The 27373-nt window shown below is 35.7% G+C and overlaps 3 protein-coding genes, 1 non-coding gene and 1 pseudogene across 6 annotated transcripts; 3 read left to right on the top strand and 2 right to left on the bottom strand.

Annotated features, from left to right (window-relative positions):
• Nucleotides 1–254: 254 nt before the first annotated feature.
• Nucleotides 255–1765, top strand: LOC137742662 (histone H2A.6-like). Its single transcript, XM_068482585.1, has 2 exons — nt 255–510; nt 1278–1765. Exons 1-2 carry the CDS (start codon nt 322–324, stop codon nt 1494–1496), a joined length of 408 nt encoding a protein of 135 aa, XP_068338686.1. The 5' UTR covers nt 255–321; the 3' UTR covers nt 1497–1765.
• A 517-nt stretch (nt 1766–2282) lies between these two features.
• Nucleotides 2283–5907, bottom strand: LOC137742287 (probable U3 small nucleolar RNA-associated protein 11). Of its 3 annotated transcripts, none has more exons than XM_068482113.1 (10): nt 5772–5907; nt 5417–5473; nt 5222–5312; nt 5006–5097; nt 4829–4922; nt 4660–4739; nt 3693–3773; nt 2782–2881; nt 2600–2696; nt 2283–2512 (listed from the first exon to the last, which is right to left on the bottom strand). In XM_068482113.1, exons 2-9 carry the CDS (start codon nt 5470–5472, stop codon nt 2604–2606), a joined length of 687 nt encoding a protein of 228 aa, XP_068338214.1. In that variant the 5' UTR covers nt 5473; nt 5772–5907; the 3' UTR covers nt 2283–2512; nt 2600–2603. The 3 variants fall into 3 exon arrangements, with proteins under 3 accessions (XP_068338214.1, XP_068338216.1, XP_068338215.1); XM_068482115.1 differs by having other exon boundaries at nt 5417–5527; nt 5772–5898; XM_068482114.1 differs by having other exon boundaries at nt 5417–5505; nt 5772–5897.
• Nucleotides 5908–7809: 1902 nt separating this feature from the next.
• LOC137742616 (formin-like protein 5) lies at nt 7810–15403 on the bottom strand. Its single transcript, XM_068482527.1, has 8 exons — nt 14619–15403; nt 13334–14054; nt 13176–13244; nt 12540–13080; nt 12248–12450; nt 10701–10936; nt 8667–9570; nt 7810–8520 (listed from the first exon to the last, which is right to left on the bottom strand). The coding sequence occupies exons 1-7, from the start codon at nt 14766–14768 to the stop codon at nt 8686–8688; spliced, it is 2805 nt and encodes a 934-aa protein (XP_068338628.1). The 5' UTR covers nt 14769–15403; the 3' UTR covers nt 7810–8520; nt 8667–8685.
• Nucleotides 15404–19974: 4571 nt separating this feature from the next.
• On the top strand, nt 19975–22372 carry LOC137741414 (21.7 kDa class VI heat shock protein-like; annotated as a pseudogene).
• Nucleotides 22373–22437: 65 nt separating this feature from the next.
• Nucleotides 22438–22510, top strand: TRNAA-AGC (transfer RNA alanine (anticodon AGC)). Its single transcript has one exon. It is a non-coding gene; the product is annotated as a tRNA-Ala (tRNA).
• The last annotated feature ends 4863 nt before the right edge of the window (nt 22511–27373 follow it).

Raw genomic sequence — 27373 nt, forward strand, 5'->3', positions numbered from 1 at the left:
TTGATAGCTTTGTTCCTATACATATATCTATTTGTGTACCTATATGTACGTATGTGTATGAAAGTTACATGTGTTGCCTATTTTGGTTCGTCTCTTCAACAAAATGTAACCAGAACAGAAGGTTATAAACTCTCTCACTCAACGAATCCCCGCCGTCCATATTCATCTAATCGACGGCTTCCGTCCTCGATCCGCGTACTTCAACCCATTGGCTCACATTCAAATCCCAACCCTATAAATACCTTACAACCATCTCAGTGCTCCTCCGTAGCATCTGACTGTCTCTCAATCACTTCTCGAATTGTTCTCGGAGGTCCATCAATGGCGGGTCGTGGGAAGGCTTTGGGATCCGGAGCCGCTAAGAAGGCCACATCGCGGTCCAGCAAGGCCGGTCTGCAATTTCCAGTCGGTCGTATTGCTCGTTTCCTGAAAGCCGGAAAGTATGCCGAGCGTGTCGGTGCCGGAGCTCCGGTCTACCTCGCAGCTGTCCTTGAATACCTTGCCGCTGAGGTATAACCCCTCTTTCTCGATCTTTTAATTCTTCTTTATTTGTATCTGCATGTGTTTTTTTCTCCCTTTTTTGTAAATCTAGGTTTAGGGTTTCGAATTAGGAAATATTTTGTTTCAATTTAGTAATTCTGTGCAGAAATTACGTATAGAACATGAAAAATGTGAAATTTTGCTAATTTGTTCTGCATCTGCTCCTGATCAACCAATTTTAGGATCTTGGATCTAGGTTTCTTCTTTTCTTTGAATTAATTTATTTTATAATAATATTATTCATTTATTTTATTTTTGGCTGAATTAATTTGGTATTCTTTTATTTTTCGTATTCATGTAGGGGGCTATGAACTTAATTTAATCGAATTCCTCATCCATTAATCTTTAAGTTATGATCTGGAGGTCGATATTGTTGAGGCATTGTTCAATTTTTAAAAATTAGGGTTCCTTTTGTTTTGGTTATTTATTCTATCAAATTATAATTTTATTGCAATTATGTTATTCTTAATTGTTTAACAAAAAAGGAATGGTTATTTTTAATTGCAAGTTTATTGGACTACTGTGATTGAAATTTATTGATGGTCGAACCATATCGATTTGAATGAGAATTTGTTCCTCAACGTGCTTTCCCCTCCAATTTAGATGTTATTGCGGTTAGGGTTTGTGCGACTGGGATATTTTCTTTGGTTAAGTTATGATTCTGCAACTGAATTGATTTTCAACTTTCAAATTCGGGTTTTGATTCTAATGTCGTTTCAATTTGGTTGATTTTACAGGTTCTGGAATTGGCTGGCAATGCAGCAAGAGACAACAAGAAGACTCGCATTGTGCCGCGCCACATTCAGCTAGCTGTGCGGAATGACGAGGAGCTCAGCAAGCTTCTTGGGGATGTGACAATTGCAAATGGTGGTGTGATGCCCAACATTCACAACCTTCTGCTCCCAAAGAAGACCGGTGCCTCCTCCAAGAACGTCGGTGGTGATGATGACTCTTAGATTCAAAACAAAATGATGATCGTTGCCGGACTAATATGTTAGTTCTGCTCAGTAGGTCAAAGTAGGCTATTGGGGTCTCTGTTTCTGGAAATGTAGTTGGGTTTTAGGGTTAGGGTTGTAGGTTAGTAATGTTTGTGAATATAATCATCTTCTAGCTTCTTGATAGATAGAAGATTTTTGTGGGAATGTTGTTTGCGTTGTTTTTTTTGGATGTGTTGTTTGTTGGTTTAAATGCGTAATGACAATGCTTCAAAGTTTGAGCATCGTATGATTCTTGTGCTGTATTGTTTCTCAGCTTTCACTCTTTCACTTGTGCCATGGAATTGTCATTACTTTGTACCCGTGGTAGTGAAATTTATTCACCTGAAATCTTTTGCACTTTACATGATAGTGAAACCGTTAAAACGGTGTCAATGTTGCGGAGTCTTGAGGTGTTCATGTCGATGAAGCACTCGACGCTGCTGCCATGGTGACAACTCATATTAATGGTTCACGTCTGATTCATGTTTTGACCGTATCGTTTTCGAGTCGGATTGTCCTGTTTCCGAACCTATGTAATAAAGTCGTGATGAAACCCAAGTGCCACTGCCATCCTTGTTTGTCTAGCACTCAATTGAAGGGCGATTTTGCAACAACTGTTTGGTCCGGGATCAAGCAGCCATTCCACCACCATATACCTCAGTAGTCACTACTCGGTAGAAAGTTTCAGTATAAATATCATACTCCAACAGACTTCACAACTTTAAAAATTCATAGTAAACGATGATAATCTTAAATCGAGTACCATGAACAGAATACGGCTTTGGTTTTGTTAGCTTTGTTATAAATCCTGCTACGATCAGACTAGCAGTCACAAAAAACGCAAATGCTTCTACCCTAAAAAAGAGCAAATATCCATGACTATACCACTTGTGACATGTTCATATGTAGATCAAATTTTCCGTTACATGGGAAAGTTGCGGTACATCAGGTCCGTACTTCTTTCCAGGGCCTAGATATCACTAGCAGCCTCATTCCTGCAAAAACACACTGACTTAAGTGAGTGATTTCCATTGCACGATAATTAACTGATAAAAAAAAGCTAATAATGGATTAACACACACCTTTTTAACGCTTCCGCTCTGCCCGCCACTTGAATACAGGGTTGGATGTTGGGGAGACAATCTCATCTTCACGTAGTTTGCGTTTTTTACCCTTTTTCTGTAATTTAGACGGAAACGTATTCAAAACTATCCACGGACAACCAAACTCCCAGAACTAAGCAAAGAAATTTAGATGTCAATACCTTTAATTCCTTCTGCATTGCCATATCCATATAGATTTTCTCCAACTCATTGACTCTCTTACTCCTTGCTTCGAGCTCTCTGTAGGAACCAGCTGTTTTCCTGCACATTGAAAACGACAATATAAGACTTAAACAAAATAATGATATCGCGCTACAAGAATCCTTACTGACAATGAGACAGGAAGGCAGATGCAAGAATTATTCCACAAATTGAAAGGTAGCATAAGAATAACATGAATTTGTTAACATGAGTGAGCTACCTAGGATTCAGGAATACAAAACCAGCATTCTCAACCGAAATACAATTCCAACTAGCACCTAATAGTTGGGCCTCGGACCAACTTCTAATTTATTTCAATTTCAATTTTGCCAAAGAGCTGTTTATCCCATGCAAAGTTGGGCTTTAGTTGGCATAGCAGCAAAGAGCTGTTTATCAAACCGGTTAATAACTTAATATACAGAACAACTTCTGCGAGATAATTTTTTTATTTTTTTGCCATATACTTGTAACCATTAAGATTTGTTTATACTCTTTTAGGTCAGTTGGCATAATCACAAATCACAATCACATACAGTATAAAAGCCAAGTTGCAGCCTTTAGACTAAACATTAAGAGACTGGGTTTGCTTAGAACCTTTTCTCTGTTACGAAACATTCTAGTCCAATTCACTTCACGATTGATGGCCTGGTATCACAAGTAATCTTATTGCTTTTAGAATGCAACCATGCAAAGTGCAAAGGGATCACTGCACAATTATTCTTAGATAGCAATAATGCCAAGATCTTATCACCATAATCGATGCATAGAAATGCATAATTGATGCAATATTGATGAAAATCAAAAGACCAAAACTTCCAGGATAAACCTAACTCCTCAATCTGTCCTCTATCACTGAAAATTTTGTTTCTACCTTTTTATATGATCAGGAATGTCCTCAGAAACCGGCATTTTTCCACTTCTTGAACGTGATTGAATTTCTCTAGCCTCCTCTCTGCCAAAAAAAATAATTAACAATAGATTTTTTTAAATGTGCAAAACAAGATAAAACATATTTGGCAAATGGGAACATAAATGACGTGAAATTAAGAAACTACTTTCCTTCCCAACTCTTTCACCCAGAGTGGTTTCATGTGAATTCTATAACATTATAGGTCTTATCCCCATCTGAAAGAATTGAAGAATAATGTCTTCCCAGGAAAAAATTAATAACACTAAGAAATTAGCCTAGTGTCCCCAGTTGAAGCCATGAGGATCTACTCTACTATAACTACATGGGCCAGAAAGGAGGTAGTTTGCAGATTTGTAATAGCACGCTTATTGTCCTTGTATCACTGTATTTCTATGTCCCCTTTCTCGGGGCCATAATAGTTTTTGTAGATATACTCAAGTAAACAGGATGAAAAACTTTTCATACAAGTCCAGAACAGGATCAGGAGAAACACACTTTCCATTTATTGATCAAGTTTTATGGATGCGTCTTCCCATTTGTTACAGTATTCCTTTTCAGTGTTTGTATGGGTGGATGTGAAACTTCGGGTTCATGTAAACTAGATATGTATTTGTGTTTGTGTGTGTTTTATGTTGTGTACTTGCTTAGAAACAAGGGTTAAAATCACTCTAGATACTTTTGCCTACTGATGAAAAAACCAATTCAATGAACATGAAAAATATACATAACAAAATCAATTAGAACAATGGAAACAGACCTCTGTGGATAATAAGGGACAACAAAGAACCAAAAAATGGTGAAAATGGTCTTTCACCATATCCAGTCTGATTACAAATAACAGCAGCAACGAAAAATTACAAATTAAAAAAAATCCACTAATTCAGAATTAAGATTCTCCATGGATAGAAGATGTGAAGGAAGCTCAAACCTGTCTTCGGCAAAGTAAACGTGTCTACTTGAAGGCCGATTATCAAGAGAGTGCAGTGTCGCAGTTAACTTTTCAATTTTCTGCATTAATTAACACCATAATTAGAACCAACATGTTAAATTCATAAAACCAACTGGTAGACCATAGCTTCATGATATATATTTATAACCTTTTTCTCACTCTGCACTTTCTGAAATATGTATCCAATATCTTGGGTCTTCATAAGCATGAGCTCTTCTGGAGTATACTTGTTTGCCTGACTCCTGTAGTAAAAATCCATATCACATGAGTAGCAAGTGTGAAAAAGGAAAACGATATAGAAGAGTAAAAGAGAGTTTTATGTTACTCTAATTTATGGACTCCATTAACAGTTCGTGTCTTGATCATCTTGAAGTTGAACTCATCTGGGTTTCTGTAGAAGGCTTTCTGCTTCAGTATCTGTTGAGTGAAAAGACAGATGAGACATAGCCTAAGATGTATACCATATAGGAAGTTAAATTACCAGACTATTAATAGATGACGAAATCCAAGGAGAAAAACAACAAAGCCATCATAAATCTACCCGTAAAGTCTCCTCCTTTTTGTGATACGCTTTCGCGCGCTCAACATAGTCCTTGTGCTTTTCAAGAAGCCCAAATTTTTTCCTCGATTCCCTATAAAAAATTTGGACCCAAAACACAAAAACATTAATCCCATCATCTGATTCAAAACAACATTATCCGAAAGTCTAACAGCGAAAAGGAATGTGGTCACTCACGGTTGAGCTCGCTCCTTGTGAGCCCGTCGGCTAACAGCATTCCTTAAAGACGACATGCTGAATAATTCAAAGCAAACACCACAAGTTAACTGCGAAGGTACCACTAATAAGCTGTGGAATTACAGATACAACAAATATTCATAACCATGTCAAACAAAATTTGATAAACCACAATGTCGAACAATTAGGGAAATTAATTCTTGGGTAAGTTCCAAGAGCTCAAATCTTTACCCGTCTGACTACAACAATTGAATTGAATTGAATTAAAATCCTAAAATCTAAGCAGCAACTAGGTTGTTAAAGTTGAGCAATTTGAAAGATGAATGACAATAATAAAGATTAAAGCGAAACAAACCTTGACGATGAAGAATTGGGATTCCTGAGCAGCCCAATGGAATTCCGAATCCCTCCTTACTCTTCAGATGGTGGAATTAAAGCGCAGGCAAAACCCAAGATGGAGAACTGGCCTTTGGAAGACGCAGACTAAACCCTAGAAAATGATTAGGGTATAAGAATTGGTGATTACAACTAAGGAGGAGTGAGCAGTGGTTGTGTGTGGGGCGGCCTACGGCTGCTGGGTGTGCGTGTTCAGATGTAATTTGGTAAAATTGGGTTTCCAACTTTCCACACGACTTTTCTTTGTACTTCTTAGGTTGAGGGCGATAATAAATAAAATTAATTTACGATACTATTTGTACTATATTTTTGTATTATATTTTCATATTATTTTAAGTGGCATTTAATATAGGCAGCCACATCATTTGAACTAATCAGATTTTTAAATTTAGTTCATTATTTAATAAATTAATAATTAAGAAAAATTAGTTAATTAAATAATGATCGTAATATACCAAGAGTCATTCTCCTTTCTTTCTTTGGGTTTTGCAAATTTTTCAAATGATGCGGTTATCCACATCAGATGCAACTTAAAGTGGTATAGAAATGTAATACAAAAACATGGTATGAATATCATTACTCATTTACGATATGAAAGAAAATTACATTTTAAACTAATTTGACGAAATTTATGTCTACACACTATTTTTTACATTTTATTTGGAAAAAAACATCATAATTATTGGTACTGAGTAATTATGGTGAACCGACAACTATTTCTAATTTGATCCATTTTTATTCGTATGACTAACCCTTCAAGGCAAAACTACATAATCGACGATTCTGATTATTAGTATGCAAGATTGGAAAGGACGTTCACATATTTCTTGAATGGACAGGATTGTCTACCCTCCCACTTCCGATGCCTCCCATGCTCTCCTATTTTATGTGGTCACGGTTAAGCTACGTCAACATTTTATATTGTTTTTTATAGAGATAATAAGACAAAAATAAATAGTAATATAAAATGGTAACATGGCTTAACCGTGATCACACAAACAGGAGGACATGGGAGGACACCGGAAGTGGAAGGGTAGACAATCCTTGTCCTGAATGAATGTCAAGTATTCTCACCTAAAAATTCTCCGACGATCTCAAGAAAAATGGTTCTCAGTCCACTATGCCTCTTTTTTTTTTTTTTTTTTTTTTTTTTTTTTTTTTTTTTCAACCAACAATATTTTTTATACTAAGAAGGAAGAGATGGGCTTAGCCTCATGATGGGCTAGCAATTCACCTTTGGCAAGAATCAAATCTAAAGCCTATCACTAAAATAATATTAAATGACACTATAATACCTCTTTAGTACAGTTGCTTTATAATTGAGGGTATTCATGTTATTTTCCATTTGTAATTGAAAAAAATGGCACATGCATCAAAGAAATTGAGGAGTCATGGTTGTCCTCATCACTCTTCACGCGATCAAGTTGGTCATGTGATTATATAATAGGGTGAACTACCAATTTAGTTCTTAATATTATATTTGAAACTACAATATTTAATTTTTCGTCAATTTAAATCATGTTACTTGCATGTAATACACATTGGATGGTAGATTGGTAGTTTTTCATAAAGAAATAATGTATGGAGTTAACTTTGTAGGGTAAATTGGTAGTTTTTCATAAGAAATCGTATAAGTTAACATCCGAGGGTAAATTAAACGTCAGATTCGTAACTTATATGAAATGTTAAGGTCTTATAGACGAGAAAATGACAGCATCACACTCTAAAATGTGTTAAATGACTTAAGTTGATGAAAAATTAGATAAAATAGCTTTGAATATAATAGGAAATTATCAATTTTTAATGAATTTAGAGACTTAATTTACCGAAAAAATAATTCAAAAAACTAATTTTCACTGAGAAGATAGTTCAGAGACTAAATCAACACTTCACTCTATATATTATAAAATCGCACAAACACTTTCTTTTCTTATCATGGGTTGTATACCTTTTTGTTCTTTTACCACGCATCACGTGATATAATCCTGTGATGTGTGATGATGGATAACGTGGTATACACCTCGGGATAGGATGTCTTTCCCGAGGCCATGAGATCGTTCCTTACAAGCGTTCTCTCGACAGTAAATTTCATTCCCAAGAGTAAATTGAACAATTCTATACATAACAAAACTACCTTGCTACACCTTTCACTCCCAAAAGGTCAAAATTATGAACAAAAGAAAAAATAAAATACAAATAATGATAGGTGGAAGAACAAAAAATAGGAAAAAATCACTTAAGTCTAAATCGCTGCTGCGGACGTTGGGCTTTCTGAAGGCAATAACGTTGTTTTGTCATGAGTTCATTCTCAGCAGGACACCAATTTACAACGAAGGTTGCTGTACCATGGCGATGTTAGGTCCAGTAGTTACAATCACTCAAGAAATTGTTCGCCTTTTGAATGATGAACAGCCACAGTTCCGTATAGTATTGGTGTTCTGAGACTCTAGTCCTGTCGTCCGCCTGATCAGTGAGGAGTCATTGATGTACAGAGTCAGCCATGAGTAGGTGTCAAACATCACCGGAGGTACCTTCCAAAGCGACCGTAGGTTCAATCCAGTGAAATTCCACTGCAAAGAGAAGGGCATGGTCCGCAGGCTCAGCTCTTAACTCCCTTTCACTTATCCTTCTGTGATCTATGGATATGGATAACATCTTGACAAGAACCAAGAAAGCATTTGTTGTCGAAATTGTACAGTGATGGTCACCTGAGAAGATGCAAAGACAAGAATTTCTTATTTGGTATCCTTAACTCGCTTTTTTACTAATTAAATTGCACGCGCACGCACACATGAATTGAACCTCTATACAATATAAGAGAGATTATCTTTCTTCAACTAGGTTTAGAACATACCTTCTCCAAATAAAATAAATTAACTTTCATCATCTGAACTAGAATTATCCATTCGTCGATCTTGGATTTTCGGGAAAAGCCGCTTATGAAGATCAGGAGAAGGAGGCTGCCGAAGATCGGAGGCAGATGGCATTGTTGAAGGCTGGCGGGGATCAGAGGAAGGTGTCTCTTTTTTCTGAACTTTTGTCGACTTTTTTGGTGCCAATCTTACCTCTCTACAAACCTTATCTAGCATTATTAGAAAATCTCGGACAATAATAAACAGTCGTAAGCCTTCATCCTTCCCTGCATTCCCATGAAAGTAGTCACCGGTGCTCTTCACCAGAGCCATGATTCTCTTTTCTTCCTCGAGGAGACCCGTGATATCAACCTCAGCATTCTGCACAAAACTCTTCAGTGCTTCATGGAACTCACTATCTTCCCCTGAATCTTTCATGTCCGTGTTCAGGAAGTCCCGGATCTTTATCAGTGAATGACCAAGTTTGGCAACAGTTCCTGTTAAGCTTTCAGAATCCAAAACAGATGCTTTTCTAACATTCTCAAGTTCATTGCTTAAACCTGAAACTTTCTCAAGTCCAAGACTGCGATAGTGTTCTTGTTCTTCTGTTTCATTGGAAGTGTCCTCAAGGAGATCATCTGTTTTGACGCTAGAGAAACTCCTGTTCTCTTTTGCTGTACGAGCAGCTCTGACACCCTCAGAGCGGATTATTTCCTGAACAACAAAGTGCAAAAGCGTTGTCTTGCCATCTATTCCTTTAACATCTGACAATTTCAAGAGTGTGTCAAGTTTGAACGCTTGTGCTCCACCACGAAATGTTCCGTCGTTCATGCGATTTCCAGTTTTAAGAACAGCTTCTAAAAGCTTGAGGAAAAGCCGGCTGCTTCTCAGTTCCTTACATGCAACCTGCCGTAGAAATGAGATGCCACATGATTTAAATATTTTTTAGAGCAACGTTTCAAGATATGGACCAAAAAACACTCGCAGACAATGTCATGCACATACAAAAAAATGATAGGTTACAACAAGAAGAAACTGCACCCCATTTTAATATAAAATCATAGACATTTTTTATATACGCTGTAAAAGTACAGTCGTATACACCCTCATGCCAGATTATCTCCAGGAGTCTCCCCCAGATGCAGATAGATACTATATCTCCAAGAGTGCCCAAGATGCAGATAGATACCATATCTGACGTCCCAAGGACAGTATGGTCTGGGGCATTTGAGCCGTCAGCATTGCTGATATGACTAAGCCTAAGATATCTAATAGATATGATATTGTTTCGCCTCAAGAAAGCTATCTAACAGATAGTTTTAATATGATATTGTCCTTTTCTTCAACATGTGAATATCATTAGCAATATAAAAATGAAATCTGAATAAACTCGTCATCGAAGAAGTGATGTGAACTTCAACCATAAGCAGACCGTACAAAATATCTGCGAACATTTTCCAATCTCTTCAGCAGTCTCATCTAAGGAGAAATAGCAGTCATGGGACATTTATCATTTGAGCTTGTAGATGAAGTAAAGCAAGAGTTGGGGTCCAAACCCCACCAGAAATAAAAGCGACCACAGGTCTGCCACTACATAAAGTTCTCAACACATGTGCATAGCGGCAACCAATCCCGTCTGTACTTTGCAATCATGGCATTCATTATTCTCATGTTACATCAGACTTATTCATGCTATTTCAACTGTACATTCTTCTTTTGCGATTGGCATTTGGCTCTTTATCGGTTTAGGTTTTCAAACAAGGGGTGTTCATTCTCCATTATCAACTGACAATTTGCACAGCTCAAAAGACTGTCTTTGTAGAGGGTAGGAGAACATATGAGGCTAGCTTAACATAGATCTGCACTGTGTTCTATGTTTAATTGTTTGTTAAGGTTGTATAAACATAATTTAGGTAGCTCTTAATTCTTTTTAGCACTTTCTGAACAAGTGGAAGTTAATCTAAGAAAATTAAAAGCATGCGTAGATGAGCTATGACACGCAAAATCATATAAATGATGCAATTCAGAAACAGTACCTCTAAGGTCGCGAAAGACTCTTTAAGCTGGGTGGCCTCCTCCTGAAGAGTGCACATAAAAAGTAATGCTTCCAATCGCTTAAAAGCAAACGGGATGTCAATCAAAGCTTTCAGGAACCGCTCAGCGGGCCCAAGTTGAGAAAGTGGACCATTGAACAGTCTAAGCTTTAGTTCTTCTTCTTGTGTCGGTGCCATCTTCAACAAAGTTTCTAAGAATTCTGAGGGAAGCTCATTTCCTGATCCAATTAAGAAAGTTAAACGTATGTTAATGGCTGACTGTAGAAACGGTCTTTATTAAGAATTCTTTATATGTTATTCTATTAGTCAGACAAGATGTTCCCTCAAGAATTTTGAGAAGATGCTCCCATAAACAAAGTGGCCCCCCAACTTTCAATTGCATCAATGTGACCCTTAAAGTCTTGTACCATGCATAAAGGTGGCTCCAGACTTCTGATCCTTCAATTCCTGTTCAAATCAATCACATGCAAAGCAGATGACCAAATATTGAGGGCAGTTTTCACTTATGGGTTTCAAAAACAATGCTTTTTATTCTTAGTCTACAGTGTTTGATTACATGGTTAATTAGTTCAATTAGGTTTTTTGTAACGTTTGTTTAGCATGTTAGAGTACATTGACTATATACTAGATTGGGAAGAACAAGTGGAGAGAGAAAGGGTGATAGAGAGGAGGGGGCGAAAAAGAGACAGATATGTCCTTTGTAAATCTTCAATTTAGCGTCTAATATACTATTCTACTACTTTCGACAAAAAAAAAAAAAAAAAAAAAACTCTTCTACTTCTAGCCCTGAAATTACATTATGTGCTTGCTGCTTGACAATTTTTAAGTGAAAAACTAATGGATCAGAAGCCGTGGGGTACATTGATGCATAATCCCTGAGTTTGGGAGGCATAATGATGCATTTCAGTGACCAATTTAATTATCGACAAACAGTTCAGGGGGAAATGGTTATAAAAAGCATAATCATAAGCAGAGTGAACAAACTATCCACGCATCAAGATGTACAGAATCTCTAGTCTACCAGCTGCTAAGTCTACCATAAAATTTTAAAGATAATACAACAGAAAAACAACAAATCACAACTACATCAAAGATTGATGCCGTCCAAGCTGCGTGAATGAGAAAGAAAGGTATATCAAGTAAATCAAAACACATCAAATCCTAATAACAGACTTTGTCCCACAAGCCCGTCAGCCTTCACTTCCTTCCCTTAATCTTCAGAAGTTTTCTTACTCCACAAGCACTAGGTTAATTTTTTTTCAACTAACATGCTGTACAGATAAGTGGACAAGTAACTCCTCAAAGAAAATGTTTCGCCAAGAATTTGCAGAGTAACATTAGCCCTAAGTGCATCTGCCACTTGAACTGACCTAAGTCAAAACTTCATAAAATTACAAACTTGCAGGCTTCCCTCTAGGAAATTCATACATCCCTTCTAGTACATTTTATTTCTACACACTGTAAAATGACGAAAGGACAATACTTGCATATTATTTAATGCCATGGAAAGAAAGAAGGAGAGAAGTTACCTTCACGAATTGCATCACAGACTTCTTCTATGGTCACATTCAATGCCCGCAAAAGAATTGATAGATTTTGTGCCTTTTTGGGATTAATAAGTTGAATGAGCTGGGGCGTAGGATTTTGGGATGAAGACTCTTTATTAAGTTCATTTTTGTTTTTATCAGCAGCGTTATACCCAAAGAGAGTTTCAATCATATTTTCATCGAACCTGTAAAGAATCACATTGTTTTCAGACGCTTATAATATCTAATGATTCATGGGTCACAAAGAAGAAAAGGTAAGAAAACTGCGACTTACTGGAACGATCCTGATTTAATCTGATGCCAAACCATTGAGTGATCCGGGTTTGCTAGAACCTTATCCCAAAAAAAGGGCTTCAGCTTGGTTTTAGGAGCATCACCATCAGCCTCCGATCCAGCATCCGGTGGACGTTTTGGTGCAAGAGGTGGAGGTCGAGCTACCTTTGAACCAATAGCCATTGCTGGAGGTGGCCGAGGAGGAGGAACGCCACTCTTTGGAGGTGGTGGGGGGCGAGAGCCAGCAGGTGGTGGGGGATGAGGACCAGGAGGTGGTGGGGGGCGAGGACCAGGAGGTGCTGGAGGAGGTGGTGGGGGAGGGCCTGCACTTCCTGGGGCTTTTAAAGCAGCAGGTACAGGTGGCGGAGGAGGAGGACTAGCCCTGCTGGGAGGAGGCCTAAAAGAAGAAGGTGGTTCAGGTGGGAGAAGCTTTGCTCTGCCAGGAGGGGGCTTCAAAGGAGACATTCCAGGAGGAGGTGGTACTAGTCCATTGATATTGTTGGGCGTGTCAAACTTGGAAGCACCTCCAGGGGATCCTAATTCTGCAATTTCATTTAGTGAAGCATTGAGAACATGAGACTCGATGCGAAAATGCTATTAAAGATTAGGCCTTCCAGAGATGACTTTGAGTTATTACCTAATGATTGATGGTCAAGCTTCTCTTCTTTCATTGAATTTCCCATAGCATAAGACTTGTATGAAGAACCTGAAACATCAAAAATTTCAAAGAAATGTCAAAATGGAAGGGCTCCAAACAACTGAAGATAATATAAACAAGATATCCGAGAATTATACCAGCAGCATCAGTTAAACTCAGGCTAAGGAGGGGCCTCTCATCATTTTGTCTACCCTTTTTCCCATTCCTACAGATTTTAGTACAACATAAAAAGAGCAATGCTGCAACAATAAATGTTACTGATGCAGTTATAATAACAGCTGTAACAATTGTTTTACGTTCATTTCGTCCTTTATGTTCCTGTATATTTGAACCAGAAGCTGGCCCTGAAGCTTGAAGACTCGAATTTATGGGATCCAAAGGAAAAAATGATTCTTGTCGAGAATGGCGTGTAGACCTAGGACTAGAACTTTGAGAAGTGGAAGGTGCTAGACCAGGAGATAGTGCTGGACTACGTTGAGAATATCTTGGTGCAGAGGCTGGAGAAGGTACATCAAGAATGCTCTGAGGCAAATCACTAGCCAAATTTCTTCTTGGAACATAAGGTCTGGGAAATAGGGACTCAATATACTCGGCATACCAAATCTTAGAGGCACCCTCTTCTCCAGAGACACTGAACAAGAGATTATGTTTTCTTAAACAATCTGAAAGAGTATGTTTCACTTCAGGATGCAGGATATTAATAAGATTTTGAAACTCTTCTCTTCCCAATAACCGAGTTTTTGAATTAATTTCCTCTGTGCCACTAGATGTTTCATCTGCTAACCATAAGTCAAAATGTTCAATAGCTTCCGTCAAATGGATCAAATCTACCCTGCAACTTATCCATAACAGCTGTGCCTGCAGGCCATAGAATTTCATATGTTTTAGTGTCAACTTTTGCAAAAATGAGCATATTAGTGAAGAATACAAACTTTACTGGTGAAGGCTGGTGAAAGTGAAGCTTAAACACATCAAAGTATTATTTTTCATATAAATTGTCTTCTGGTAAGGCCTTGTATCTGCAATATATAATTTGTTAAAATTACCAAGGCACCGCTTAAGCCAAATACTACTTCTGGTATCGAAATAAGTTACCCCCAAACATTCTCATTAAATTAACATAATCAAGATAAATTTCAGTAAAAAATAGCTTCGTCCCTTAAACATTTCATAAGCTCCACACGGACTTCCACGAACTCAAAAGCTTAGACTTTTTAACCAACTTTTGAATCTACTTTTCCATCCACAAATATGATATGATGCTCCCCTACTTTTGTGATCTTTATATAAGATGCGTCTATATAAATTTAAAAACGAACAACGTTATAACATGACCAAATTTATCATGTATTGAATTAATCTACAACTCACTAATATGATAAGTTATCAAGCTGAAACAAAAAGAGTTATTTAGTGTGTTACCATGTCCCCATCAATCTTTCCAGTTGCTGGATCAACTAGTTGACTGAGAAAAACTTCCTCTGTGGTTCTGCTCTCCTCTGAGCTCATTGATGCTGAAGCACACAGCAGAATAACAAAAACAATAGAACGACTTGTCTTCATAAGACCCATTTGTTGTCAGATCGTCGTTCTCAACGTTCAATATCCTTCTCATTTCATCAATCCCTAAACCTCTCATAACCAAAACCCTAGAACACCTTCATCACGCAAAACCCACACAAAAGCTTCAAACTTTCACGATTTGGCACCAACCCAATTCGATTACCCTCAAGAAAACACCTATAATATCCCTATTTCCAGCAAATACAAGCAAATCTTCACCTACCCACCAAATATTTTCTCATGAGAATTTGAACTCTGAATACAATAGGAAGATATTCAACACCAAAATTAAGGAAAACCCAGAATTTTCCTTCTTCAAAGCAGCCAAAATATTGAACCAAATCACAAAAAATTCAAAACCCAGAAAGAAACAGACCAGAAATAGCTCATGGGGAGCTGAAAATTTCAATATTCGCCTTAATTTCCTTGAAGAAAAAGCCCTGAAATTGAATAAATTTCCAAATGGGTTCCAAATGTCAAATGGGAATGCAAAAAACAAAGGCTCCTCGTGCGAAAACCTTATATAATGCTGACCAGATCCACCCAGAGGAGCTTAAGGAATGTTTTGTCAGCTTTTAAATTCGTATAAAAGACATTGGCGGTATTGACCAGAACATGTCGACAAAGGTTTTAAGTTTTTTTTTTTTTTTTTCTTCAGAACGTTTCTCGTCTCTTTCCTTTTCCTTTTCCCTTTAATCTTTAATTTTTTAAATTTTTGGTAGAAAATTCCCCCTCTTGTACCACAGTACGTGTGTGTGTGCGTGTCCAGATTGGAATATTATCATTGTCTTATCCACTAATTTCATTTCATGTAAATGACATTGAAATTTGAGTTTTTCCTTTTTTGATGACGTTATAAACTTAGAGTATAGCATTTATGTTATCATTTTTCTCATTTTAATGTTTTTTTTTAAATGATTGATAAAAATTATTAACGTACTTTTTAAAATGAAACATGCAATTTAAAAGTATTAATTCTTGACACAACATGATAACTTTATTTGAAAACACCACAAAATAATCATGTTTTTGTTCGTCAAAATCTTGTCGACACGTTAATGTAATTGTGCAAGATATTAGCACGTATATGACACATATAATCCTATACCATGAGATAACCCTTTGAATTTGAAGTTGAAATGATACGTTTAACCAATTTATTTGATGTGCGACTTATTACTATGGTCTACTGACATTTATCTTCACTTATACGTAAAAGGTCTTAGGTGCAAATTTTGAAAATGATAAGTTTGCAACCAATTTATTCTCTCACCCCTTATGGTTTTTTTTAATGTAAACATTATAAAAATATAAATTACACCTTCCAGCGTCAAAGACACTAGAGTTGAACGAGATGCAGTTGCAATTTAAAATTTTCTCATTGAAATAGACATGCAATGGTTGGTTAAACCATAACTATGTTTGTATGTTGATTCCTTACAACAGTTGAAAGCATGATAATATTTTAAACTTTTAGATTTAAACTAATATAATTCTGTAGTTAATTTACATTTGGTCCTCAAAGGTACTCAAAGCAGAATTGATATATAATAGTCTTTTAAGCGAATCTTCAAGAGAACGGTTTTGTTTAATCCACCGGCAATCTTCGAGAAGGTCTCAAGGAAGAGACCACTTAACTCTTGACACCTCCCAAGTGCTAAGAAAGTATGGTTTAACCCAAGGGTTTAGGGGCCCCTTGTTTGGGCCTTTGTCACTCATTTAACCCAAATTGGTTTAAGTAACATGTCCTGCATAGGCCCAATTTAAACCTGGTTTATTTTCTAAACTTTTATAGTCTCATTTGAATAATAAATTTAATTTATTTATTTATTCAAATCTTAGTAATTTACATTTTAATTTTTATATCACTAGAACATATTTCTTTTAGCTTTCGTATCCGTTAGTTTCTAATTGACAAGGTAATGAGATTAATTCGACTCTTTGATTATTTTAACGAATTTAAAACTTATTTTAGTTTACCTTAAATGATAATGATAAGTTATGACTCCAGGATATCTCATGGACTACAAGCAACACCTAGCCGGATATCGTAGCCCCCAAGCCAATTTAGGACAATGTAAAAAAACCTATTCAACTAGAACTACAATGCAATACAATAATTTTCGAATAACCAATACTCTTACTCTTTTTCTTTTTTCTTTTTTTAATTTTTTTTTAATTTTACCATTAATAAAGAGAAGAGGAAGAGTTCAAAACTATTACTATAATTTCAGGGATCAAAGACTTCGGGATCCAAGACACATGGGTAAAAACTCAATACCCTACTCACTAGGATATTAGACGACATGCAACCAATACTCTCAATCTCATCAACAACGTAATACAACCTCAAATGTGATGGCCCATTTACATTAAAGATCCAAACCTAAGTCTTTCAATACTTGTTATCGAAAATTACTTTAAATTCCCGCTGAAGGATTTTTAGAACATTGTGAGTATTCGACTTACTCGGAGGTGTAATGCAGAATCACGAAATCACAAACCTATCCGCATGACAAACAATGATAACTTAGGTTTAAGGAGAAATTTGCATTATTACAACTAGAGAGTTACTTGCTTGACATGTTGATAAAACTCCATGCAAGAACTCGATTGATTATGTGCAGTATCTAACCACGTACTTACATACTTATCTTAGTGTCAAAACACAAATGACAAAAGAATCACCATTATCTGTTTAAGAGGATGCCATTTCCAGTTAGGAAATGGTATTGAGTAAAATAAAATAAATAAATTGTTGTATCAAGCCCGTCAATTAGGATCCTATCTTGCAAGAGTTATGAGCTCTCACAATTAGGCAGTAAGTCAATATCTATTTTTATCTTCAACTTTAATAAAAACGCTACTATGTCCGCCCACCTATCGAGAAATAACAAGAAGAAAAAGAATTTACAAATAGATTACTTTGCTCCACTTGCTGAATTTTATGTTCCAAGCAGAGAGTATAATTGCCTTATCGAGCACCGGAAATAATTGCCTTATCCTAGCTGCTCCCATCATACTTCAGTCAGTGGGGGATGAAGATGATGAATCACAATACAGGGTCAATTATTCTAGCATTTGCAGCAGATATTAGTCCTCACCTTTCATGATAAACTGCACCACCCTTTGTGGCTGTGTCCCACTATCCAAAGTTGCCCCAGAATTTCCCAGTGGGCTTAGAAATTCAGCATCAATCATGTAGATACTAATCCTGCTTTTGGAAATAGCAGCTCTCCACAGAAGCTTTTTTTTATTTATGGGAGGAAGTGCAAACATTTACATTTATGGGAGGAAGTGCAAATATTTACATTTAGGGGGCGTTTGTTGCGCCGGACTATCTCGGACTGGATTAGCTTCAAGGACTAAGCTGGACTGGCTTAGACTAGACTAAACTGGACTAACTTAGTGAAGCGTTTGGTGCAGTATTGGACTGAGAAGCTGGATAATAACAAATTCTAATATTATATTATTTAATATATAAATTATTAATATTTTATTATGATCTTATCTTTTTCTCCATCTTTTCCTACCATTTCCGTCCCACTCTTTTCCTCTTCTCTCATCGTCCCACCTCTCCCTCTTTTTTTCCTCTTAGACCTCTCAATTCATGTCTCTTTCTCATTCCTGGTCAAACTCCTTATTGATTCAAGTCTCTATTTCTCTGTCCTCCCTCCCTCTCTAGCTATGCGTTGTTCGAACGGAACCTCACGGCTTCAATTTTCCTGACGAGTTGCAGGTTTCCCGATGTGTTTTCCGGCCAACCCTCATTAAATTGGATGAAGTTAGCACCGCTAAAAAATTCATCACCATCCCTGGACCGAGAACTTAGCTTTGAATGCTCGAATCTGTCATGGATTTGAAGAAGCCCAAACAGGCCGAGACTTCCAGGCCATTTTCCCGCCACATTCGACAACATTTTAGCCTCGATTCAGGTAAAATCGTAATCTTGTCACTCCCAGCTTCAATTTGGTATATTTTATATGAAAGTTGGTTGTGAAATGGATCTGAAAGAGAGTCGGAAAGTTAATGATTAATTTAATCAAGGTGACTGGAGATGACGAGGAGTCTGTCGGGAGTGGTCGTTGAGCATGACGAGGACGAGAAAGAGAGGATAGTTTTAGCTAGTCCCATGGTTATTGGGAGGTCTCGCTAAGACCTCTTAGTGAAGGGTTTTGTCCATGCTAGTCCCCTTTAGTCTCATTAATGTTAGTCCCAGCATGGAACAAACACAGTATTGGACTAATAGCTAGTCCAGTCCAGTCCAGTCTAACTTAGTGAGGGCAAACAAACACCCCCTTACATGACAGAGAGAGATAGACACCCAACAGATGTAAATGTGTGACAAATATTCCTTTCCCACAACCTTAATGAGTACCAGATCGGGATATTTGTGTCTAAAAAGCAAAGGTAAACTCCCTTATTGGAACTTTAATACACTTTAGTTTAGATGGAAAAGAAAGGTAGTTTGCATGGAGAACAGCACAATGGGTGTATTTGATGTAGCAAAAGCGAGTTTAGGTGTATACAGTTTAGGGTTTAGTCTCTAATATAATAATGGCAGCATGTCCTTATACACGTCTAAAATGTAACGATCACATGCGCTTCTACGTCATTCATTATAAATTAAACATGTGTTACATATCCATGGGAAATGATAGACGTGAAATGTTGTGTGTTAGAGAATATTTCATGTGAGAAGATCTAAAAACTTTGCACTTATTGTCAATTTATTTTAAATTGGACACTCGCATTCTAACACATATTCATGCTACAAGAAATTGGTCCTTTTATCGTGTGTAGTCTATGGTGTGCAAATTATCCGTGCTGTTAATAATATTTTTTAGCATAAACTTCTTGTGCACCTTAAATTCAGTTTAAGGCACGCGATGTGACCAAAAAAAAAAAAAAAAAACCAATTTTGATGTAGTGATTACTCCATCGGCACTCATCTATGGTTACAAAATAGTCTTAGAAATGGATCATAACTTCTTGTTTTGTATACCAAAGAACAAAAACCAACTTTGTGTCGTTAGAGACAATTGAGAAAACATCCATGGTCGAAACAAAAGAAGAACATGTTACGTACTTAGCCTTTGGGCTGCCATAATTGATTTCTTCACACCAATGAGAAAAAATCTAGAAAAAGAAAATATTCCAAATAGCTTTCCAGCCCTCCAAAATATTATCGGCAGGGAATTTGTGCTCTACTTTTCTCAAAAGTTCTTCTCCTTCAGTATAAACACCAAGCAACCCTCTAACCTCTCTCCACCATACACTCAAAAGTTGATCTCTCTAGCTCCTCCAATCTTCTCCAATGACTACTACTACTACTACTACTAGGAAGCAGCTCGAAGTCGTAAGAGACGATCAGACTCCGCAGAAATGGTGTGTTTTATTGAGAGAAGATGTGTTCAGAAGATTCATGGCTCAAGGCAGCACAAATCCAACGGTGCAGAAGGTCTTTGGTGGTGCATCTTTTTTCTGTCCTTTGCTGTTTGGGAAATTTTTTGATCCTTCTGATGCCTTCCCGCTGTGGGAGTTTGAGTCGGATATCTTGCTGTCTGGTCTCAGAAGCTCTGGCCAAACCTGTATTGATTGGTTTCAAACAGATCAAGACTATGTCCTAAAAGTAGAACTACCAGGTAAAATTTTCAACTACTTTTAAAATATTTATTTTTCAGAAATTAGACTTCTTAATTTCCTAATTATGATTTAGATTTAATGAACCAAGAAGACTGCATCTGCAAGTATTGGGATTACTCCTTAATTCATGAATAACCCTTTTAAGACAAAGGGAGAAGACTTTATTTTCAAAGAGGTTGCTTAATTATGAGTTATAAGGATTAATGAATATTGAATGGGGTTTTTGGTTTCTAAAAGGGGGAGGGGGTTTGGTACATCATATGGGATCAAACGCATAAAATCTTAGACCAATAATTAATATACGTGTATTAAGTCAGTTGATTAAGGCACATTACTCGTGTCTTTGCACTCAAATTTAAATCTCCTACTCGATGAATTATAATCAGTTTAAAATATCATCAGAGGGAGGGTGGTGGTGGTTGTGGGGGGGATGAAAAATGCAATCGCAAAAGGTCCCCAAAATTTTTTGTCATCTAATATTTATATGTAAATGCTATATATTAAAAAATTACTTTTATCAGCACTTTAGAATTTCGTTGTGCACTCTTTATAACTGTAAATTTTTTTTCCTTCTAAAACAACACCCTAAAAAATGATTTTTTTTTCCCAATTTTATTGTTTAATAATGTTGCATATTCAAGTGAAACTTTAAAGTTAAGTTTTTGAAGCCTTTTCTTGTTTGGTTGTTTAAGATTGAACTACTTGTGATTACTTAGGGAATGTTATATTTCTAGCTCTTTTTACTTATTAATTAATGACATTTCTAAACTTACAATCAGTGAGTTCTAAAGTTTATTTTGATTTAAGCTATTGTTTTCTAGTATCAATACATTGTCCTACTTTTTTGGAAACCCGATCTTAAGATGAGGCCTTTTATAAATTTCACACATGATTCTAGCAATCTTAGAGACGACCCTGATTCTAGCAATCTTAGAGACGACCCTAAATATCATGTCAAAATGAAAAAACCCTAATTAGTTATATTGCCCCTTTCACAGCCTAACTTACTAGCCCAATAGCCTTATCAGACTCATTACGGTTATATAAATGGGAAAGGGATCCTCTCCGGATCCCTTCCTCCTAATCCACCAAGTCCGGGGATCCGGACCGTTGAAATTTGATCTAACGGCTAAAGTTATTATAACTTTTAAAATTTCATCGGCTCGGATCCCCGGACTTTAGGGATTAAGAGAAAGGAATCCGAAGAGGATCCCTTTCCATATAAATGAAGAGTGAGGGACAAGGCCTAGAGTCCAAAAAGGTTTTAACTATAAACTAAATTCACGAGAGCAGGGAAACAAAATCTTTGATCCACATAACTTGTAGCTAAAATATTAAGAGTATTCTACCCTAGATCCGATGTTTTGGATTCATTTCTCAAAGCCGAAATCACTAGTGTAATGGTTTGGTGAAATAGGAGAAGGGAAAAACAATGTTCAAGTGTATGCTGAAAATGGAAAAGTGGTGGAAATAAGTGGGCGGTGGAAGCAGCAGCAAGGAGGAGAGTCCAACTCCTTGAAGAGCACAAAGGATTGGAGAAGTGGGAATTGGTGGGAACATGGTTATGTTCGGAGGCTTGAGCTCCCACAAGATGCTGATTCCAGAAGGATAGAGGCTTCTCTCACTAATGACCTACTTTTGGAACTCAAAGTTCACAAGATCAACAAACCCTTGGATTCTCTAATGACAATGCAAAAGATAAAGATCCGATGTGAGTTTAAAAACCTAAACATAATATTTGTGGCTTCTTAAATTTTGACATACCTATAGTATACATATGTGTGATATGATGATGTATTTTTATACAACAGAACATTTTTTTACATCTATCATAATAAATAATTTACATGAAACAAGTTTACCGTTATCTTAATATCTCAGTCCAATAATACAGTAATATTTATATGTTTTTCTTCATGTAATATAGAATTATTATATCAGAATGTCACGTGGTAGTGAATCCGTTTCAGCAGCTCTCCTAAGCGTAATTATTTAGCATATTATAATTAAAAAAGGAAAAATGACAGGCAATGGGGATGTAGCTCAGATGGTAGAGCGCTCGCTTAGCATGCGAGAGGTACGGGGATCGATACCCCGCATCTCCACTGTTTTTGCCTTTTTTCATGTTTATTCAGACGGCTATTAGCTTGTTGTCGTATGAATTAGCTCACAAATAGTAAACGACGCTAAGGTTAGCGAGTCACAGACGGGAGTTTCAGTTAGACGACAATAAATTAGCATGCAAAGGTATGTGATTCTATTTTTTTTTTTTTTTTTTTTTTAATTTGATGAAAATCCTATTTTCTTTCTTTGTACCAAAAAAATGTGAGGTTGTTTCCTTCCTGTTTTAGCCTGAAGAAAAGGGAACGAGAAACTATATGATGTTGATTAAATCGACAAAATTTTTGCTTAATTCAAATATACATTTGATAGGATTTTTATCATCTGCAAAAGTAGAGATAAAAACACTTAAAAAAATACTTGTAAGAGTACAAAGTTATCGTAGTATGACAGTTCAAGCAATATCGTTCTCCATAGGAATTAATTGAATAATTTGCATTTAAAGTAATTCTTAACTAATTATTTCAAACAAAGTTTGGAAAAAATTGATTTTGAATTTTAAAATAACAAAAACGAATTTTGATAAAAACAATTAAAGAAACCAGTTTGAAAGAAAACAATCTTAGAAAATAATGATACAATGATAGTTCCGTCATCATCTTAATAATCCTATGTAGCTTTACCAATTAATTATAGATTACACATGCAACTTTGAAGGTTATGTTTTCCTTATGCATATTCTACTTGTGGCATTCAAGCTAGAACGTATATCAAACATCTAATCGTCTATGACATTTAGATCAAATATAAACATGCATGACTATTACACTTTGTGAAAACCCTTAAAAAACCATGTAACCCCTAAGACGTGTCATTCGCCTTAGTTGAACTTACAAGTATTAACCACAAGAAGCATTCCTCAATTTCAGGGTGACATGCCAATAGAAATTACATCCAATTACTTATCTAAACATCCTAATGGTTGCGAATCATTAAGACACAAAGACAGTTTAAACATAGTGATTAATAATTCAAGGCATGCATGCATAATATCATAAGCAATTAAATAAATACTACATATTCATGCTAAGGCTCAAGGCATAGTCCTAACAAACGGAAATTAATTACGAACAATCATAAAACAAAATAATATTAAGAACAAAGATAGAAAACACTTTATAGGTAAAAAGTCTGAAATTCTCCAAAATACTACGACCTCTTCTAATAGCTAAATAGCCTTATTTATACTACTACAAAATAAAACCCTACCTAGAAAAGGTCTTATAATACAACTAGGAAACATAATAAAATAATAAACTAGCAAATAAAAGGTTTCTATTTGAACTGAAATTCAGACTCTAAAAAAAAATCAAACTTTTGACCGACCAAATCAACTCTGATTTGGTCCCAAAATGTCTCTTTTAAAGCTTGAGATGTCCCTAACAAATGCTCGTAAGGAATCTTCCTCAAAATATGTCATCTTGACCTTCAAAATACCTAAACATCCTCCAATTGGAACCACTCCAAAATTCATCCATTTGATCACGTTTTACTCTAGAGGAAGTCGAACGTCCTACATTGAAAATACAAAAAATAAAGTATCAAAGTTCTACCAAAATAACTAATAAATTAATACTAAAATTATGGTAAAATATATAGTATATTATCAACTCATAATGTAACATAAGAGTACGTGACTGTTAAACCTAACACATGTTCAACTTTTATTATGAAATGTGAGAGTACAAGATTGTTAGGTCTCACACATAAACAACCGTAAACTTTAATTAAGTACCGTTTGTGAGAGCATGTAGTTGTTAGGTCTAACAAGTAGATAAATGTCAACTAATTATGTCATGTTAGAACACATTATTGTTAGGTCTAACACATAAATAATCATCATCTTTTATCATGAAATGTGAGAGTACATGATTGTTAAGTTTAAAACACATAAATAATCGTCATCTTTTATCATGAAATGTGAGAGTACATAACTGTTAAGTTTAACACATAAATAACCATCAACTTTTGTAATGTTTGAATTGCGGAATTATTTTATTGTTACATTATTTAGGCCACAAAAGCCCAATCAACCTAATAAAAATCCACATAGCAAACACATCTAAAACTAACAAATCATGAAAACCCAAACCAGGCCAACTTTCTATTGGATTGAATTTACAAATCAAGGAGATGGATTTGGACCATAGTTGTGAATGATAAAAACTCGATTGTAATTAGACTGGGTGAAGCATACTCTAAGTTGAGTCAGATGGAAGACCTTATCAATATGTAACTAGTTAATTGCTTTATAATATTATACCTATAAAACAAGTGATAAAAAAAATGTGGATGTGATAACAAATTAGGAACGCAGGTCCTCTCCAGAGCAAAAGAAACATGCCAAACTCCTACAACAGCTACCCTCTCCTTACGTTGCTATCTCCTTCTCCTCTCACCATCTTCATCAGATCTGCATTTCTATGAAGATTCAAGCCTCTACAGTTATCTCTCTTTTTTATTCTGAGCAAAATCCAGTTCTCAATATATGGGGAAAGCAAATAAGAAAACTTGAAAGATAGTCGTGGAGCCTTTCTGAGATGAGGGAGAGAGCGAAAGGGTGAGGGATTCACTTTGAGCCGTACGATTTTATGTGAACGGTTTAAATATTTTGTTCGGAGGTTTCGAAAAAACTGCTCCGAAGAAGACCTAGTTCCCAAAATTAGGAGTACCAAGACTAGCGGCAATCAAATAATAATTTTAAAGCGGACAAATTTTATGGTTTATCAATTAGATCAACAGTCACACATAAGAAGTTCTTTGTATTTAATAGCACCCGAAACTGTTCTCATACGATTGTCCATGATGCCATATGTGGGCGATCAAACATAACATGCCTCTCGTTGAAGCTTACGTTTTTGGTTCAACTAATACCAAATTGACAAAATAAGAAGACTCAATCAACAAGATATGTCACCACTCAAACATTTTGATTAATTCAACATATATGTATTATACTAAGCAATCCCCTCTTTGTTTCGTAACATATTTGTTGTTAGAAATGGGTGGTTTATATGTAGTATTCAATTGACTTTGTGCATATCATATTAAATACACTGACAAGTTCTTTATTTACAATTTAAGAATGCTATTGCTATATTTTAGTGTTTTTTGAATCTTGAGAAATGCTCAAAAGGACTGTTTTAAAGTGGAAACTCCATAAATTCTCTGTCACATCTCATAATTTAATGTTAATTTCTGTGCTAAGATAATAAAATATTGTACTAAAAACATAAAGTGACAGACAGTCCATCGAGAGCAAGGTTCTAAAAGATGTTATGCGTTAGTCGGGCGGCGAGCTGGAATCTCATGCATAAGCGGCTAGGCGGATTTAAGTAAATCTATTATATTTTGTGTAAATAAGTGTTTGTTTATATTTAAAATATATGTAATTTCATTAAAAACTACAAAATAGAATGACATATATATTATGAAGTATTGGAACATAATAAAAACATAGGGAACAAGCATATAATGTGTGTTTAGTTAAGTACTCAATAAATCTCTTACAATTTATTTAAAAAAAAAAATACAAAATGAAAGTTATCTATTTTCTTCTAAGTGTGTCGCAACTTAGGCTAGTGCCTAGGCGGGCTAGATGTGTGCCTTAGTAGGTCTAGGAGCCATTTATTAATTTTCAAAAGTCTAGACGTTAATCAAGGCGATGACCATCACCTAACGTCTAGACAGGATCTAGGCGGCGCTAGACATGAATTTTTAGAACAGTGATCGAGGGTCTCATTTTAAGAAATCTAACTTAGCATTTCTCTTGAATCTTTGATTGAAAATGTATGATTTGTTCATCTCATGCAGGCGGACACTCCAAAGTAATCCAAAAATCGTGGGACACCGTACAACGCACAAGCTTGAAGACCATGATTTGTAAACAAGTTTTTTTATGGTCAATCAGTTCATTGGAGTTTGCAGCCGCCCAAGCATTTTGAAATTTTTTATTTATTTTATTTAATGCTTGGATAATTGGATTAGGGTTCGAGTTGGCATTCACAAAAGAATAAACACTTGCCAACAACAATAAGAGACAAATATTAGGTCTATAAGAAAATATATGAAAAATTGGTTAACTACAATTTACACTTTTCAGGTGTGAGATGGTTTTAAGATGAATTATAAAGTCTTAATTTTCTCACATTGTACCATAAGTTTTTATATTAATGAGTTTTTGGTCAATGGTGCAATTGTGACTTACATGTCAATCCATATACAAATTTCACACTCATCATATCATCAACTTACGAAAAATAGAACTATCAATTATGCGAAAAATGTAAGCTAATACAATTTCAAATTTTCAATACTTTATGTTGTAATATGAAAAAATTATTATGTTGTAATATGAAAAAATTAAGGCTATATGTCCTATTTCAAAAACGAATTCAAAATTAAAGGGTGTGCTTTATATAAATGATTGAGGAATTATATACACTATATCTTCTTCTTTGTGACAAAAAGAAAAATATGCATAGTTGATAATACAAACCAGACGGCTTAATTAAATATAACTTAATCTAATTAGATGCATAGTTGATAATACACACACACACACACACACACACACACACACACACACACATATATTGCTAATAGTGGCAAACTACACATGCAAATTTGGTCCCCAGCAATTATAACGACATTTTATTGTTAATCCTTATTACGTTATGTTGAAGTAGGTTGTTGCTCCCTTGGTCAATTTTTTTACTTGAATTATATTAATTAAGACACAGGAAATAGGGTACTTTATGTTTAAGAATTAAGCTATATCACCATTGTTCATTAATTTTTACTAATTAGTAATTAATCAATCATATAAATTTAATTATTTACTATTT

Source organism: Pyrus communis, chromosome 8 (assembly GCF_963583255.1).
Source record: "Pyrus communis chromosome 8, drPyrComm1.1, whole genome shotgun sequence".
In the NCBI taxonomy this organism is placed as follows: domain Eukaryota; kingdom Viridiplantae; phylum Streptophyta; class Magnoliopsida; order Rosales; family Rosaceae; genus Pyrus; species Pyrus communis.